Below are 19,723 nucleotides of genomic sequence, written 5' to 3'. Positions count from 1 at the left end.
TATACAAGAAAATGAAGTAATGAATATTCATTAAGCAATAAACAATTCTGTCATACAAAGGGAGTTGGAGACACTAACTCCAGGATTGGCAGGTAATAAAACAAGTCCAGTGGCACTGTATGAAAGGCCACGTGAGTCAGGATAGGAAGAAAGAAATTCCAATGAAAAGCCATAAGCACATGGTCAAGAATTTAAGAAAATCTCTGTATCTAATACTAAGAAAATGTACAAGAAAAAAACATGAACATCTAGAATCCAAATGAACTTTCAACCTTACTGAATAGAATAAACAAGGTTGAATTAAACTGGACAAGTTAAAAACTCAAAAGAGACTTCCAATAAAAACCTTTAATTTCCTCGTTAAAAGTACTAGATATTGATCACAAAAGAAGCAAAAAGTTATGTTTTCAGTAAAATAAGGTAAAAAGGACAAGGTCTAAACTTCAAAACTGAAACTTAAGTGCTCAAGATCTAAACTGACCAAAGTCAACTTTTACTCTCTGAACTAAACAGACTTTCAATGGTCTAAAACTGGATTTATTTACTGAAAACAATTATACAGAATAAATGAAAAGAGGAACGTTACAGACACACTCTCGCAAAATGTGGTCCGCCGGCAGCTTTCTATACAAAAACCTCGTTGGCTTGGGGTTTTGTACGAAAGCCCTGTAGTGCCATCAAGTATATATTTTGTCCAAGTTCGTTTTTATGAGTTATATATTTCGCCAAGTTCGTTTTTATGAGTTATATTTTTCGCCAAGTTCGTTTTTATGAGTTATATATTTCGCCAAATTCGTTTTTATGAGTTATATATTTCGCCAAGTTCGTTTTTATGAGTTATATATTTCGCCAAGTTCGTTTTTATGAGTTATATATTTCGCCAAGTTCGTTTTTATGAGTTATATATTTCCCTAAGTTCGTTTTTATGAGATACATTTTGACGAAGTTCGTTTTTATGAGTTATATATTTCGCCAAGTTCGTTTTTATGAGATACATTTTGGCCAAGTTCGTTTTTATGAGTTATATATTTCGCCAAGTTCGTTTTTATGAGTTATATATTTCGGCCAAGTTCGTTTTTATGAGTTATATATTTCGCCAAGTTCGTTTTTATGAGTTATATATATATATATAACTCATAAAAACGAACTTGGCCAAAATGTATCTCGTAAAAACGAACTTGGCGAAATATATAACTCATAAAAACGAACTTGGCGAAATATATAACTCATAAAAACGAACTTGGCCAAAATGTATCTCGTAAAAACGAACTTGGCGAAATATATAACTCATAAAAACGAACTTGGCGAAATATATAACTCATAAAAACGAACTTGGCGAAATATATAACTCATAAAAACGAACTTGGCGAAATATATAACTCATAAAAACGAACTTGGCGAAATATATAACTCATAAAAACGAACTTGGCCAAAATGTATCTCATAAAAACGAACTTGGCGAAATATATAACTCATAAAAACGAACTTGGCGAAATATATAACTCATAAAAACGAACTTTGCGAAATATATAACTCATAAAAACGAACTTGGACAAAATATATACTTGATGGCACTACAGGGCTTTCGTAGTTTTGCACGTAAACCTTATCAGTCAGCCCGATCACGCTCAATTGACTTCGGCCAAACCGCAGTCCCATCATAAGAAATAAGTTAACAATGTTAACCGGACCATTTTTTCCAAGAGTGTGTCTCTAATGGTTGACGGGCTTTTAAAAAGAACTTTTGCAAACGGGAAAGACACTTTGGAAACATTCAATCAGTTTGAGTATGCTTCATGAATTTCTGAATAAACGAGCACATTTTTAACAGTATTTATTTACTATTATTTTGCGGTGTTGTGGGGGTGGGGGGGGGGGGGGGGGGGGTGGGGGTGGGGTGGGGGGTGGGGGGTGGGGGGATGGCTGTGGGGGGGGTGTTGGCTAGACAGAAGAAATATCTGAATGGCGCAATAAGACCAACAGCGGGCGCAATAATTTTGATTACGGTTTCAAAATTTCTACGCGTCCGAGTCGTTAATTTGCATGAAAAGTGCCCCCCCCCACAATTTTTTTGTAAAAAACGAGACCGTCTAGTTTAAAAATCGATGGAATCGTGCGAATATAGCCGAGGATTATCTCCCTGGCTTTTGGGCTATTATCTAAGAGCAGATTTGATAAAATTAGGGTCCAAAAATGGGACCTATTTGCACGAGAAAATGTAGGCATGCCACTGGTAACTTTGGCAGTTTGCAGGCTCAGCATTACCGGCAGGCTTCAAGCATTACAGGCACACTCTCGCAAAATGTGGTCCGGCAGCTTTCTATACAAAAACCTCGTTGGCTTGGGGTTTTGTACGTAAACCTTATCAGCTGCCGATCACGCTCAATTGACTTCGGCCAAACCGCAGTCCCATCATAAGAAATGAGTTAACAATGTTAACCGGACCATTTTTTCCCGAGAGTGTGTCTCTAATGAAACTATTATGCAAAAGAGACCAACCAATGACTCCAACAACAGACTTGACCCAAGCACTGAGGACAGGCACTCCCGCAGTTAGAAGGAAATACAGTATGCATGTATTTTGTCTCTGCTTGTCTGCTGAACTGAACTGAACTGAACTGAAGTGGGGCTTGTGGCAGCTAAAATAGGGGGAACATAGGCTAAAGTAAACAAACAGGGGGTCAAAGTACCAACAAAAGGGGGGAATGTTAAGTAAAACTTAAATGATTTTCTTTTCTAAGGTGAGCTACTCCTATTTAATACACTATATCCACATAAAAAAAATTGCAACTAAAACTTGGCCCTGCCACATTTGCATGCATCTGTTGTCCTTCGTGCATGCATTGCACTGGTATTTTATAAGTCTGTCACTAGCCAACATGGCCCATCAGACCGGCATTTATGTCTGGTTTCCTTGGCATGAAACGACTGAGAAATTTCTATTCCTCCTGGATGGAATGCCGGTCCATCACGGGTAAGTCAGAGAGCATTTGCAACTAAAACTTGGCCAGTCAAGTCAATGATATTAACCAGTTCACGCCAGGTTTTATTTTGTCATTGACCGAACCCAGGCATAGGATTGTTTTTCACGAACTTTGACCATCCCCCCTAACTACCCCCCCCCCCCCCCCACCTGACCACCCCCCCCCCCCCCCCCCCCCCCCCCCCACCACGACTGATCAGTCTTAATGGTTTACATAGTGGGGAAAAAGAAAAAAAAATGTTGAATACTGTAATCACTCATTTTTGCAAATCTTTATTCGTTGGTTCAGGAATTGAAGTTTTTTATACATTGACAGCAAGGCCTCATGATGAGGCCCTCATCCACTCCCACCCCCCAATAAAAACGTTTAAAAAGTTTGAAGGACTTCCACTTGCCAAGCAATCCCCCTTTTGAAAATGGTAGATCCTTCACTTGCGCCGACAGATGGGTGGCACATCTGAATTTTAATTAAAATAAAATGGAATCGTATTCAGCGAAAAATAACATATTATTCACATATAGACTGGCAATGTCACTAGTACACTTCTATGCGCCCTGAGGGACTGCGAGTGACCAGAAGGCCGAGGGAAATAGGACATTCTTCTGGTCACTCATCACAGGCCTGAGGGGGGTATGGACGTGCACTAGGGACCGAATTATGCCAGTCAATATGTGTTTTATAACTCACCTCTGTCCATAATATAAAATAAGAAAAGACACCTTTCAAAGTTTCAGGGTTTTATTATTGAACTTTTAATTCCACAATTAACTCATAAGCAATTCAACTATACGCAATTCAACAATTAAAGGAACGCTTTTAGTTTCCCGAGATTAAATTTTTGAGTTTGAGTTTTGTCAGAGGGCGCTGTTACCAGTCAAAAATGGTTGAGTATAGTGCCCGATCAGAGTAATATGCACCACTTAGGATGAGGGTTGATATATATTGAAAGTTACAAGTTCTTATCATAAACCGTTTAGGAGAAAACCCGCAGAAACATGCGGTACGGAAAAAAAGAAAAGAAAGACAGGTAGAAAGAAAGATTGATCGTAACAAATCCAAAGAGTGGTCGGGTTGTGCCCGACCACTCAACAAGAAACATTCACAAAATTTTAAAACTTAACAAAAGCCAGGGGCATATGCCTGGGCTTAAAAAAGTTTCCCTGTGGCCCGAAGCCTATTCTAATACCTCTCGCTACACAAATACATGAATTTTTTTATATAAATCTATAAAAATCTATAAAAATTGATTAACAATAAATCCATAATATTCAAAATGACAGGTTTTTTTTAAGAATCAAAATGTTCTATCTGTGCAAGGTTTTCTAGAATTTCACACAGACGAACTTTTGAAATTCCTATTTTTCTAGAGCTATAAAAGTTATTCACCTTTGCAAGCGATGCTGCCTTGAAAAAAAGGCCCCACATTAAGTTTTGGAATAGTTGCTTTACAAATTTACAATAATTTTGCAGCCCAACAATAATTCACCGCGTAAGCTTCCTACATTTTCTGCAAAAAGATATGCATTAATATCCATCTGAGCAATTCCATGGTTACTCAAGTTACATTGTTGATGTACTTTTGAGTTTCCTTCCTTACTGAAAAGGTTTAATAACTGTTATCCCCATGGTAGATAGAGTAGACCTAGACCTATCTAAGCACCAAAGATGACATCCAGAAAAATGTGTTATGTATGATGAACAAGACGCACAATATCGGTTACTCACGTTACGAAAATGTAACGTGAGTAACCGTGGAATTGCCCAGCTGTAGAATTCAATCTATGCAGAAGGTTGAAGTATGTAGCCGGAATAAGTACATGTACTGAGCTTGCATTTGTATTGCGGATGACTACCCTAGGCACTGATGGCTGGTTGATCTGCTGTCTGCTGTGAATTGGAAGCATCAGTTGGCGATGGTGGATCAATGCCGACGGATTGATTGCCTTGTGAAACCTCCGAGTAGGTAGGCGGCTTATCCTCCTCTGCTGGTGCTGAAGGGTCAACATTTTTTGTTTCTATGTTAAAAAATATCAAAAGATCATTAAGGCTAGTTGATGATTCAATACATTTCCTAATACATGTACATAAAGGTACATGTAAGGCCACAAAAAGTCCTGGTTTCTGGTCTGCAAGCACGTCGCCGTAGCCATGCGTGTCAGAAAAGCTTTTTCCAATGTAAGATGATGTCTCAAAACTGCCAAACTCACTGGTTTGATTGGAATCCTGCTGCTGCACAATTTTAATGTGATTTTAGATGGGGTTACGATCGAGTTATAAGCTTTATGTGGCCTCTTGGGGCTCTCATATATCTTGTACTAAATTTAGTCGGGCATCAGTTGCAGACGGTGTTGTAATTTGTAATTGCGCGTCTGGAAGCCAGACTGAGGGAGAGATGATCGTGTATCTGGAACCTGTGACCGCTTTAATTTTATGTAAGGGAGCCGACTAATGACCAACCTGGCAGCTCATGCACAATGTCGATGTTGCTGTAGTGTATGGTCCGACGTTACTGTTTACTCTGATTTTTGTCTTGATCTTTGGTCTTAACTATCCAAATTTCCCAAAGACTGTTCGCATCAGTCAAGATCATAAGTTGAGATCTCAAGCCTTATGGCCTTACTGAGGTCATTTCAAGCTCCACCCTGAAGGATTTTTTTTAAAAGAGTTTTAAGGGGATCAAAACGTCAACAACAACATCAGGGGATGAAAGCGTCTGCACCATCAGCCGACTTTTTAAGAAAAAAAAAGTAGGAGGGAAAAAAAGCCTCGCCACACCAGAGTCTAATAGAAAGAGGTTCTAGGGATGATGCCAGGTCCAGTCCTACCAAATAATAGCCCTCTGCTGGGTTATATCATTCAGTGCATTCGATTACTTCCCCCGTGCTTACTCATGCAAGCGCGACAGTGTTTGATTTACCTCTCACGTGACTACTCGCGCTTACTCGAGCCTGGCCCAAGTGACCGACTCACCGACCCGGTTACTTGGGTAAGTATCCCATAAGGCCATGCAAGTCCGGCGGGAGGAAAAAAAAAGTGGAGAAAAGAGGCGAGAAGTCATATTGGTGTAAATTTAATGGAGCAGGGGGGCAAAATGTCCCTACTCCCCCTTTAAAACTGATAAATTGAGAATATGTTGCGAAAAACAGGAATTTTTTAAAATATATGTTTTGCCATCCTATAGAAAAAAATCCTTGCGACGCCCATGTTTCCAGCTCTTGCACGAAACTTTACCCGAAACTGTTAGTTAATTTAGCCCCACCGCGCATGTCTGTCATTACGCGAGGGGTCAGGCGCGAGTAAGCTGGCGGAAGTAATCGAACGCACTCATTAAAGGACAAGTAGCAGACCACAGCACCAGCCCAGATATGACTGCTTCAATTGTGTATATTATTTCACTGCTAGTATCAGTGCATTTTACCTGTTGCAGTTAGAAATGTTGCGTCCTCATTCCCAGGCGCTGTCCTGACAGATGCCGGCATTTCTGTTTCTGAGTAATAATAACATGGCTTATTATGACGCTCCTACAGCAGCAATTATAATCATAAAGAGTGATTTCCTGTTGAGGATCTTCTACAACACTGATGTAAGCAGTGTTTTGCAGTGCTTACTGCTTGCAGTCTCTGAAATAAAGGGAGGCCCAGGTAGCCCCAAAATTGGTGCTGTCCATTCTTTCTTGTTAAAAGAAGTGAGGCTTTGGAATCACTGATCTCTATGTCTTTATATAGAGATCAGTGGTTGGAATATTCGGATCTATTTCCTTTGGGTGGCATGAAATGTGTGTGATACAGATTTATCCGTGAGGGCGGATATCTTATCATAATCTGTGGGGTGCATATTCGTGCGGAGACTATCCTTGCTACTCTTTAATTCTGATCGGTTCGGTATAGGCAACATCGGGTGGAGGCAATTTGTGATCGGAGTAGGGCTTTATTGGCAGTATGTATGATTTGAGCAGAATTGTTTCCTTTGATAGGGTCTCGTAGGCGGAGAAGCTTGGGACTACGTTTGCATGTCTACATCTCTTCAGTAATGGCAGGTCATTTATCAGTTTGCAACTGGTTCGAATCCATGTCGCCGCTGATCATTTGCATAGACTATTTTTCTTCTCTAAATTTATCGCTGAGATAATTTTTATTTAAGGGGAAAAAGAGAACGAGAACCTAAGTGTATTGCAATGATTCCAAGGAAAAGCTGAATTATGCACGACTTGGCCCCATCCCTCCTAGGAAAAAAAATTGCAGGGGGGGGGGGGGGGGGGTGGTCCCAAAAACCCTGGTCCATTTACAAGGAGCCGGTATTATTGAGGGCGTGTGGGACGTACCCTTCAAGCCAAAGTGGCAGACCGTCCACGCATGAACGCACATAGGCCTACTTGCACACTCCATGCCATCAATGCCGTACTAGTCATACCAGTGCTGCTGGTCTCTGTGGTCAGTGAGTGCAAGATATAAAACCACAGGATTCATTGTTATAAAATGGTGATTTAGGAGCCAGGAATGCCAACCATGAGCGGGTTTTTAGCAAAAGGTCACCCGCTTTCACAACACACAGTACTTACAATGGAACAATGCCCCCACACTGTTGGCTTGGATGTCATGACCTCTGTCCTGTTTATAATTCAGGTCATGACATCCGGGGTCTTGTGTTCTATTGGTTAAGCTTTGTATACTGGTGATGAATGCGTGATGGAACAGGATATGGCATTTCATTAAAGTTATTTCAAATGTTGATCTTTAATGTTCAGTGTTTTGCTGTTCCATGAGTAATGTATGTTTGCTTAAAACAGTATTTTGAACAGCTTTTCAAACTCGCCCCTTACTAAATGAATTTGGTCATTTCATTCAAATGCATCAAAACAATAAAATGGAAGCATGTAGTCACTCTTGAAATATTATTACCTATCTCAGCATAGACCTGCGGAACAGTCACTTGTTCTGGAGGGCACAAACAGCCTGTAAAGAAACATACCCACACAGAATGAAATGATTACTTACTTGTACTAGATTCAGACTGAAGGGGAGGGGTGGGGGGTGGGGGGTGGGGGGTGGGGGGGGGGGGTGGGGGGGGTGGGGTGGGGGGTGGGGGTGGGGGGGGGGGGGTGGGGAAAGGGGGGGGCACTCATTTTCTGAAGGGCACACAATGGGTCTGGTCATAGTTTCAATCATCCCAACGTATAATATGTTTGCTTTCTCCAAATTCTGAGTGACGACTTTCCAGCAGACATGGCTGACAAATTCTTCAGAATTAATGCCTTAAAAAAAAACCAAAACATTTTAAGAATACAACAGGCTTAAAGGGAATGTACAACATTTGCTTTTGCTGCAATTTTCAGAAATAAATGGATTTGGAGGATTAGTATGCTATAGCAAATACTGTTACACTGACTTGTTTCACGTTTTGGGCTCGTAGATGCTGGAAAAACCAAGAAAACCAATCATATTCGTGTAGTCTGGTTCCCTGACCCCACTTAAGATAAAACGGAGCAATTTATAGACTTTGGGGAATTGTAAGATCAGAGAATCAGTCTAGCAGGCTTGTAGTCTTCACAGGTGTGTAATCAATTGCAAAGAAAATGCAGACAAACTATATGTGAAAAATTAGGAGCACTTTTTGAAAAAGCCAGTTTTCTCCAACGCTGGTCGGCCGACCAGCGTTGGAAAAATACAGTTTTTCTTGAAAATATCAGCACACCAGGAGCCACAAGTTTACAGGATGCTTCAGACTGTCGTTCCCTAACAATCCAGTGAGATATTTCGTGATAATTTGATCATTTTGTTTTTTGATGTTTGCAAATGTTGTATCTTCCCTTTAGAGGGAACATTTTAAGAACAGATCTATTCAACAATATTTTTGTTTCAGACTTAAAAACTGATTTCCAGTTCATAAGATTCCATTTAGAATCCAAATACTTACAGATAATGGTACGATTGGAGCAGTACAGGCATCTGCACTTGTTGCCTGCAATAAAATTATAATGCAGAAGAAACACGATTGTAAAAACTGTCAGCACAGTATGAAATTCAAAAGCCATGAAAAATGCAGTCAGTGAGATGTCCTATGGAGTACCGAAGTGAATTCGTCACGTGCACAAAATGTGTGTGAAAGACATTAGCGCGTGATTCAGCCTGTGAACCAACACGCGCGCATACTCCATTCGTTGCTACTACACTTTCTGGTTCTAAATGACGTCACACTTCGGTACTCCATAGCTCTTCAATCAAACTATATATAAATAAAATTAGGTTTTGCCCTTCACCGACGTTTTAAACACTGTATACTCAGTGTGTTACCTCCCGAGTGAAAGCTGGAAAAAATCACTCGGGTGGGACTCGAACCCACGACCTCCTGCTTTCTAGTGCAGATGAGTCCCACCCGAGTGATTTTTTCCAACTTTCACTCGGGAGGTAACACACTGAGTATACAGTGTTTAAAACGTCGATGAAGGGCAAAACCTAATTTGATTTATATCACCCTGGCGCAAAAAAAAAAAATTCCATCTTATAAAACTATATATAAGATGGAATTTCAGTCAGAGTAAAATGTAAATCCAGTATTGGGTTTCGCCCTTGCTTTACCAACGTTCTTTATAGCAGATTTCTTGGCCATATCTATTTACTGTTACTAAATCTCATTTGATTAAAGTGATACAGAATCATTTGCACTTATTCCAAAAGTAACCTGCTGAATTAATATCACAAAAATAACTTGGATTAAAGATCGTACTGTTACTAAACACCCTGTGAAATTATTGCTGTCATTTGGATGGAAAATGTGGGGGATTTTCAATGACCAGTCAATGGACAGATTTTTGGAAATACAATTTTACAAAGTACTTATGGACAAAATCTTGTGTCGTTTACGGCTGCCCTGAATATACCGATTATTCAAATATTCCAATAACTTTTTGCCAGCGCATTTCGAGCGATGATAGGGAGTCGGGAACTAGAACAGCTCTTATGAGCAGAAACCACTTCAAACTAGTTCCCGACTCACTATCATCGTTTGAAATAAGTTCGTGTTTACAAACGAGATCCAGACTACTCATTATCATAATCGATGCATCGCGCTCGTTAACGGAATCCTGCCTGGGATACCGGGACCATCGAATGAACGCTGGGCACAACCACATCACATATTGTTCAAACAGGAGTGGGAAATTTAATATGTTCATAGTTGCGAGGGAAGCTCTCGGAATTGAACGGGAAATTTCACTTTTCATCTGTATCGTAAGTAAACTTCAGTACCTCCATCTTAATCATCGATGTCTACTTGTACCTCAGGTAGCGTATCTAGTAATTTGGAGGCTGTTTTGAGGGTGAAATCTGATGTTTTTGTTGGGCAATGTCAGCTTTTTGGGTCAATTTGAGAATTGTGTCGTGTGATGGCAGCACTTCTTCTTGGACCCTACTATCGCCAGACCTTGTCTAAATGTGAAAAAGACGATAAGTTGGGTCCAAGTTACTCGGACTAGTATCCCCTCAAGGCCTCAAAGCCATCCAATATCATGTAGGCCTAAATACTTACAAATCCATATTGTTGTACCGACAGCAGCAATGGCAACGGCAACATAAATAGCAATCATGAAGTCAGCCATTCTCAGTGCATGTACCGTCCACACAGCAGAAGTCTAAAAGAAAAAGAAAAGGAATCACAGAGTAAACATAATTCAAAGCACATACTACCTTGGTATATTGATTTGTAGAATTCTGATGAGAGTGTCAAATGGGGTCAGGATGTGCTGGGGTGAAATGGAGAATTTGAGCAGCTCCTTCCCCACTGAAATACCCCATTGTATAGCACAGCGTCTCAACATGAGCTTTCCCCTTCTCCTAATCAAATCCTACTGTCTGGCTTCTTGTGCCGACCCCGTTTCCACTGAATGGCAGAGGATGTCAGCGTGTCCCTGGCGCTATAACCAGGCAGCTCCCAGGTTCTGTGATAAATTATCACGGTAACGCGGTATCGAGGAAGGGGTTATCTTTGAATTCCGGATTTCTGTGATAAATTATCACGGTAACGCGGAAGGCAAATCATGGGCAGTTCAAGCTTCCATGGTATAGGCCTAAAGGAAATAGGCCTTATAAGATTAGCAGGTCCTAGTACCACAATTAAAACATGCCAATTGTCATAGCCTACCCGTCAAGTTGGATTTTGCAATGTTAATATTGTTATGTAATTGTTCGAGTCACATTCAGAATTCAGTTTACTCGTGTACTTCTCTCAGCGGTCAAACGGAATGGCCGAACCTGATCGCTGACCACTTCAAGTTCAAACAGAATTTTCCCGCGAGCTGGCTAGCTGGGATATGGGGGCGGCCGGCCGGTGTCGTATGAAAATTGAAAATCGGACTCGTACCTTGTACCTTGTAGTTTGAACTCCTGAACGGTCCACCAGGGACTAAACTGGAAGTTGACAAGAGTGGACTATTAAATGTCTAGCGGGGGCTGTGATGTTTTTGTTGGTTTTGAATGGCCCTTCTCGGTCCTACTAAAGCGCGTCAACAAGCGTCAACAAGCGTCAACAAGTCTTAGTAATCGTTAAGTGCGCGTCAACAAATTTTGTATAGGCCTTTGAACAATAAAAACAGCTTTATATGGTAGAAAAAGCAATAATGAACATCTTCTGCATATCAATTAAAGTTAAAATTATTTTAAAACTTGGTTTTCTTAACGCGAAATGTACGACGAATTTGTCGATAAAAGTTGGCCGCCATCTTGTTTATGTGTAGCTAGCCGTACTACGCATGCGTGAAGTGTAAAGAGCCATACTACGCATGCGCGAAGTCTACAGCGCCATCCAAACAAGATGGCGGCCTACTTTTATCGACAAATTCTTCGTACATTTCGCGTTAAAAAAACCAAGTTTTAAAATAATTTTAACTTTAATTGATATGCAGAAGATGTTCATTATTGCTTTTTCTACCATATAAAGCTGTTTTTATTGTTCAAAGGCCTATACAAAATTTGTTGACGCGCACTTAACGACTACTAAAACTTGTTGACGCTTGTTGACGCTTGTTGACGCTTGTTGACGCGCTTTAGTAGGACCCGAGCTTCTGAAGGTTGCAGAGGAAGTTGTGTTGACAGTTTGATGTGGTAGGGTATTCCAAAGTAAAATGGCTTCAGGAAAAAAGACTAAATAAAGGGGGTAGATGTATGATGGTAGACTTCAAACTGCTTGTTGTGGGTTCTCCTGGATCTAATAGTTTTCTGTCTGAGGTATAAGTTGGCGTCAATGTCGATGTCCTGGTTTAGAATTCTGTGGAGTGTAACTAGTCGTTGCGTCTGTCGCCTGGTTTCAATGGGATCCCAATTGAGTAGGGTGGTCGGCACTTTTTGGGTTTTTTTTGTCCAAATATTACAAACTTGGTATCATTGGAAAGAGCTTTCAAAAAGAAAACTAATGGTACCAATTATAAGTTTATATCTTAAAGTATGGTGAAGTTATGGTCCATTAAAGGGGCATGTCCAACCCTAATTATTCTGCCGGCATGGTGCGGGGTGTAAAATGATAAAAACCAACTCCAAATCACCTCAAAATATTTGAGAAAGGTTTGGAAAACATTTTCAAGTTCATTTAGATGAGATCGTAAATTAGTATTCTTTGGTCCCCTTTATGGTAGTCCTTTAATAATAGCTGGTAATTAGTGGTATGTGTAAATTTCCTCGGAGCTGTCATATTTGAGGTTGAACCAGGATGGCAATCCAGGGACCGTAAATAGAAATGCATGGAAACCTTGCATTGACATTCACCCAACTGTGTGTTGAAAGTATTATACGGCCTCCCCCAAAAAAGGGTTTTTAACTTTTAGCAAAAGTATTAAAGTATGGAAGTATTTGATGACAGACAACATTTCTCCAATATGTAGGTTCCAGTGGGAACTAACTTTATTCGAAGTGGCTATCGTTACGGCACTCGTTGTTTAGCGCCCTCTACGATATTTTTTTGATACGCACGCAGGTATATAATTATTTGTTTCCACACGTTTTATCGAGCAGTGCGCCAGCTCAGCCGAGTGAGGGTAGGATTTTGTACCGCGAGGTTGCGGGTTCGAATCTCAGTTTTGCAATCGAATTTTTTCCCTTTTCTAACCTGAGGCTTTGGAGGATTTTTTTTTAAAGGGAAATAAAGTCCGAATTTCATAAAGTTCAAATTCACTTTTTTCCTTCTAATTTTATATTTTCTTGTCATGTTTTTTTATAAAAGTTGCCAGGTTGCAGTCTACCGTAACGATAGAAAATGGGAAATGCGTTACGGCTGCCGTAACAATAGCCACTGCGAACTTTATTTTGTCCCCTTTGTTTGGCCTTATGCAGAGATGGATATTCAAAAATAATTTTAAAACCCCATCAAATCTTGTTCTCAATTATACTCAGACCATGGTTAGATTCTGGACTAGACATATTCAGGAACTAGAAGTCTAGGGCAAAATAGCAAAAAACAAAATAAGCTAATTTTAATATGTTTAATACAAATTTAGTTCAAGGTTGAAAAATATTCAGAAACAGTTGAAATATTAGTATATTAATATTTTTAGCAGAATTGCATATTTTTATAATGTAAATTTCCCCAATAAAGCAATCCACCAAAATTTACCCCAGTAATCACAGCATTGTAATATTATGATTATTGCTTCATGCATGCATAAAGCATGGAGGAAGAAATGGTGACTGCTCTATGTTCCGACACCCCTATGTTCCGACAACCTAGATTGTGTTACTCCCGGTTAGGGTTAGGGTTAGGGTTAGGGTTATGGTTAGGAATAGGAATATGTGCAGTCAGAACATAGGGGTGTCGAAACATAGAGGTGTAACCGAAGAAATAGGCAGCCATTGTGACACCGCCGTGCGCCATATTTTAATCACCTTGCTGAAGGCACCCCGACAACAAAACCCCCCAGCGTCAAAAAGCGTCATGGGAAACATAAGAAAAAAACAAGTCACACAAACTCCTGAAATTCCACTCTTCCAGAAACTACCCCCAGACCCTTTTTATAGTCTTTCATGAACTCCTCATGTGAGATTTTTAACAATTTTGCGGCCAAAAAATCATGACAATCTGTACTCCTAGAACTATGAGGCTACTTGCACTGGAGATAGGAAGACACCATCAAACGAATGTCGTTCATCGTCCAATCACAAAATGGCAACAAGGCTACGACTATTGCGCAGTTAGCTTGGATACGACGACATGTATGAAAACTATCATGACTACATGGACTATAGACTAGCACGCGTCACGCCTCACGTGCGGCGGAGCATAGTCTTTTTACATGTCAGCATCCGGGGTGCGTCACATGCACATGTCCGGGTTCGGCCGGGTAACCAATAAAAATCGGACTCTTTTTTCCTTTTATTGGTAAACCCTATCACGTGACTGGTCCCTCTCCTAATTATCTAAGGCTGCATCCGAATCAGTTGTCTAGAGCTATGTCTAGGTCTGCGCCCATTGAAAATACGCGGGGACGCGCTGACAATAGACGTAGCCGTAGCTCTGGAAGCGCGTTTCGGACACGGCCTAAGCATCCGCATTTCATAAAACCCAATTTCATGCTACACCGGAATCACAACAGCGCCCTCTCTTGTTTTCATTTCTCCTCAACTACCCTCCGCTCCAGCTTCGGAAGTTCGTCAAGTAAGTTTTTCCGATTTTCTTGACTATTCCTCACATATCGATAATACATTTACAACTTTGGCTATCGTTTCTCACGTACAAACAATGTTATCACATTTTTAATCCACCACGCTCAGTTTCCCCACAATTCTAACCCTAAATCGTTGGCAGTCATGCCTCATGTCAATGCATATGTAGGATGGAACGCCGTATTATCGCGGTGTTGTGCCCATTCTTGAAAATCACGCATTCTCGAGAATGGGCATGCACATTCTCGAGAATGGGCGCGCATTCTTAAGAATGAGCGCCCATTCTTAAGAACGAGCACGCGTTCTTAAGAATGAGCGCTCATTCTTAAGATTGGGTGGGAATATCACGTGCACAATTTATGAATTTTGCCCAATCTTAACAAACATTGCACGACATAATTATGTTAAATGAATTGTATAGCGGTTAAAAGGGAAACAATTCATATAAAGAGGAAAGAAAATGTGCTATGCTTCTGTACTCGTATAACTACGATAATTTGAATCAAATTAAACCTGTAATTATTGCTTTTTTCTGCCCACTATGGGAAGTTTTGTAATAACGGAGGACTGGGAACTAGTCTGGGAAGTGCTTTGTTTAGGCTAGACAAGTTACAAGTCCCTGCATGTATCATATGCGTGCCACGAAAAAAAACGATGTCCAGAAGCTGCCAAAATTGCTCTTTTGACTAGATAGAATCCAGCTCTGCGACGTTATGGTGGGATGTGAACAATAAATTGGTGGCAATTTAAATGGGAAATAGCATTAGCACTATGAGATGTCGCAGTATTCATTCTCATTCTTCACATTCTTCATTCTTACGTCCCCCCCCCCCCCCCCGCTTTTATTATCCCAAAAATCAGAATTCTTTGCACTAGTATTATTATGTCTCTTATATTTTCCCGGTCCCCCCCATATTAATACGCCTTTACTTATCATATCCACTCTACTTTTCAGCGCCTTGCGTTGCAACAGTATAATTATTGAGAATCAGTGAACGAGGATTCAGCTAGACTTGCCAAGCGCAGCCGGTGCTCGGCATCGACAAGACCGTTATCTTGTCGCGCATTCTCGAGAATGTGCGCTCAATCTGGAAGAGTTATTTTTTGCCAAGATTGAGCAAGGATCCAGTTGCACATTCTCAAGAATGTGCACGCCCATTCTCGAGAATGCGTGATTTTCAAGAATGGGCACAACAGCGGTACTTATCACGTTTCTCGTTCGGAAGAGAGATTGCCCTCTAACCTTCCAGAATTGTCCTGTCTTATGTGTAGTATACATCTTCCTTTTTTAAATTAATATAAAAAAATCTGACGGGTGGTGTGGTTTATTCCGTGTACGATGCCTGTGAAAATAGACATGCGCGGCGTGTGCGAACGGAGGTGGACTCCCTATTATCGCGGTATGCGGGAAGTGGTTTTTAAAATGATCCCAACTTTTTTGTTCATAGATTATGTTTGACCAAAATACCCCCTGAATAAAGTCTGATATTTTCCCTGTAACGTTCAAGTTGATTAAATACAAAATGTCTGCAGGATGATTTCTTAAGGCCCTGCCCTTCCCCCGAAAGGAGAACACAAATCCCTGAGGCAAGTCTACTGATCGGCGATTGAGGGCGACATTCACTTTACACGGTGTGCCGTTTTATTTTCGCTAACGCGCGATGCTTATTTTGATCCCGTAAAAGTTGTTACGATTTCGCGCTGCAAATATCGTCGTTCGACTTCATTTTACATTTGCAGCTGAAGAATGGGAACAAGACAATGGAACTTTCATGGACAGAGCGCAATTAAAGATTTATGTTAAAATATAAACGGTACCTTTTAGCAGACACGGTGAGGGAAAATTTTGCAAGTTTTGGAAAACGTTAATATTTATTAAAATCGTTAAAAGTCCCGAAAGACACAACATTTTTTAATCGTCCTTTTTATACAACTCGGTAGAAAATCCTTGATGACTGGTGAACTGGATAAAAATCGCCACTTGAAGGAGCTTTGACACTGTAAAAAGAGAAATTTCCCATGCCGCGATAATAGGGATGCCGCGATAATAGGGAGTCCGACTATACATGTACATGTACTGTGCAATTACCTACTCTACTGTATTCACCAGAGTACGGACATGACGGATAACGTTAATTACGGGTGTCGAGCGCAAAGTGAGTCCCCCGCGCAAGTTTAAACTTGCGCGCGCAATCATTTCCTTGCTACAAATTGCGCACGCAAGTTTAAACTTGCGCACTGCATAGATTTTCCTGGCCACGCAAACAGAGCCGGAAACACCCGAGACACGATTCACTCTTAAGTTCAGGATCACAATTACTGCACGCAGACACAGTCCCAATCCCTTCCTGTGGAACTCGAGAACCACAGCTACGCCATTTGCCCGCCAGCATACTTTGAGATGGGATTACCATGATTACAGTACGCTGATGACATCACTTGGGCAAGTAACAATACCACCCGATAGCAACTGTGGAGAGGAAGGCACCTGAGGTACTAAAAGAGCGAAACCTCACAGTAAACACGTCTAAGACAGAGAAACACCTCATCAGTAGAAACGGAAGCAACACCAGTTGGAAGAAATGCAAATACTTGGGATCTTTTCTCGATACTGAGCAAGATATTACCAGGAGGAAAATACTTTCGATGGTATCTTTCAACAAATTCAGGGATGTCTTCAACAGTGATGCAATCTCAAACAACACGAAACTCCAAACATTCCGCGCCTACATAGCATCTGTAGTCCTATACAACAGCAAACTATGGACATTGACTAAGTCACTAGAAGAGAACATTGATGCATTTCACAGAAGACTCTTGTGTTCAATCCTTAATATAAAATGGCCCAAGAAGATCACCAATAAAGAACTGTACAGGAGAACCAACGAGATCCCTTGGAGTACTGCCATTACCCGAAGACGTCTTCGGTGGACAGGCCATCTCCTGAGACTACCCGAGGAAGCTCCTGCCAAGCAAGCACTTCTAGAGGCAATCCGCAAGAACAAGCTACCAAGAGGGGGACAACGAACCACGTAGCTGAAGAGAGTAAACAAGGACCTGACAACCACGGGGGTCAACATCAAGGATCGATGCACCTGGCACGTGGCATCAGACAGAGAACAGTGGAGAACACTTACAGAGTGCGCGATGTCAGATCAACTTGACGCAAGCACCTAGATGATGAAACAGAGCCGCTGAACTATTTTGCCCCTGGCTATACTCATGCAGATATGTAACATTATTTTTAAAGCAGATTTTTTTCTCCAATTGAATAGCATCACTGAGCTTCGGGAGACAATGCCTTAATGCCTTTTTTTGAAACATTTGATTAAATTCATTAATTAAATCATTTGCAAATTTATTTACTTTTTAAAATAATTACCATTTTATATGCATAGCGTTTTTAAGTTGTAAACATTTTTTAATATGAATTATTGAGCCTGCAATAAAAAATATTTGTTAATGTAATACATTTTATTAATTAATTAAATTAGTAATGCATTCATTATTTTTTTTCAAATGATGCATTTTTGAAGTGTACACAGCGCTCGAAATGTTATGCAAGTATTTCTAAAAACAATATGAATTATTGTACCGTACAGTTTATTGTAATTTTGTTAAATTAATTAGTATTTTTTTAAGAGTAAGTACTTTTTTAATTGTAGAATACATAAGCATTTTACAAATAATGTAAATGATAAGTATAATGTCAAAACTTGAACAATTGAAGGGATCATAATCATTCTTTTTACGTTAACAGCGGGTTACACCTAGGAAATTATGATTTATTTACATTCAAGAATATAAATAAAATGCTAATTAGGTTTACAAAGCAAAAAACTTGAAGCTGGTCTCCATTTTTGAACAACTTCAGTACACTTTCCAAGCAATCGCCGCTAGTGTGCTTAAGTTGATTGCTTGCCCGGTCCCCTCCCTGGCCCCGCCCCCACGTACCCTTAAACAACTTCTCTGATAAGCACTGCTAAATCTCAATGTTTCTTTTCATTGAAGCTAATTGAATTCCCCTTTTTATTTAGACCCAGTCTGGTAATTTTAAAATAGCCACATTAAATTACATGTAAATTACTGCCATTCAGAGATAGGCCAACTTTACTGCAAGTTCACTTGTGTTTTCTTATATTCAAAGTTATTAATGGAGTCAAAATCACAAGTCAAATCCCATGTTATACAGGATGAATGATAGGGATGCATTAGTCACTTGTCACTTGACTACTACATTTAGTTAAAACTAAATGGCATACTGAATTCCTACATTTGTGCGTTATATTCACCTGATATTTATAAGCTATTAAGCTTATATTTTAATTTTGGGATATGGTTACTGGAAGACTTAAATGAAACAATCATTGTTTTGACCTAATTCCCTATTTTTTTCTTTGACATGATTGAACATCAATAAAATAATGTGACTGTCCTGTTTATCAAGAAACTTTTTTGTTATCTAGGTTACTAACAAATACATGTACATGTATATGGAATATTATGATTTCATTCTGAATATTTTTTTTTTGGTGATTATGATCAGTGATTAGAGAAAACAAAACATTAAAACTTACAGGGAAAAAAACAGATTATCACAGATTCCTTGAAATTAAGGTGAAAAAACTTGCCTGAAACTAACAACTGAATACTGAACAAACTTTGCTGTCACTATTCAGTATTCATGCTATTCAAACACTGCCCCAATCGGGGCACAAAACTATTGAACATGTTGAACCCACATTGTAAAACACAGCAAAGTTTGAACGCATTTAGCTATCTAAAATAACTGAATTTAAAACAAGTTTTCAGAAACAAAATAATAAAATTTTGTGTCTGTATCTTGCAAGATCACTGCTTCTCACATAAATAGGCACAGTGCAACAATCTTCCCATCTTCCCAATTTATACATGAACCTTATCAGCATTCAGTCAGTACAATGTAGGTTTGTCATAATCTCCCCATTTCAAAAGCCCCAAAACAAAATATAGCAAATGAACAGCAATCATTCAATTTCATGGGCCTACAGGAGAAATGTCTCCATGATGCTTGCTTTTTGTATGTGTGATGGCATTTGCACAGGGCTTTAACAAAAA

General features: G+C 39.9%; 2 protein-coding genes across 2 annotated transcripts in view; one reads left to right on the top strand and one right to left on the bottom strand.

Moving 5' to 3' along the window:
- Nucleotides 1-3,704: 3,704 nt before the first annotated feature.
- Nucleotides 3,705-15,904, bottom strand: LOC119738251. The gene is made up of 6 exons (XM_038213055.1): nt 15,870-15,904; nt 10,509-10,611; nt 8,898-8,942; nt 7,883-7,936; nt 6,403-6,471; nt 3,705-4,999 (listed from the first exon to the last, which is right to left on the bottom strand). Exons 2-6 carry the CDS (start codon nt 10,576-10,578, stop codon nt 4,839-4,841), a joined length of 399 nt encoding a protein of 132 aa, XP_038068983.1. The 5' UTR covers nt 10,579-10,611; nt 15,870-15,904; the 3' UTR covers nt 3,705-4,838.
- Nucleotides 14,534-19,723, top strand: part of LOC119738247 (pantetheinase-like) — an 18,378-nt gene continuing 13,188 nt past the window's right edge. Inside the window, exon 1 of the mRNA XM_038213048.1 lies at nt 14,534-14,618. Within this exon, the coding sequence (XP_038068976.1) occupies nt 14,534-14,618 (85 nt within the window). The remainder of the gene's footprint in view (nt 14,619-19,723) is intronic.

Source organism: Patiria miniata, unplaced genomic scaffold (genome assembly GCF_015706575.1).
Source record: "Patiria miniata isolate m_02_andy unplaced genomic scaffold, ASM1570657v1 HiC_scaffold_3, whole genome shotgun sequence".
In the NCBI taxonomy this organism is placed as follows: domain Eukaryota; kingdom Metazoa; phylum Echinodermata; class Asteroidea; order Valvatida; family Asterinidae; genus Patiria; species Patiria miniata.
Note: the sequence above shows the minus strand (reverse complement) of the source record. Positions and strands in the feature narration are given on the sequence as shown.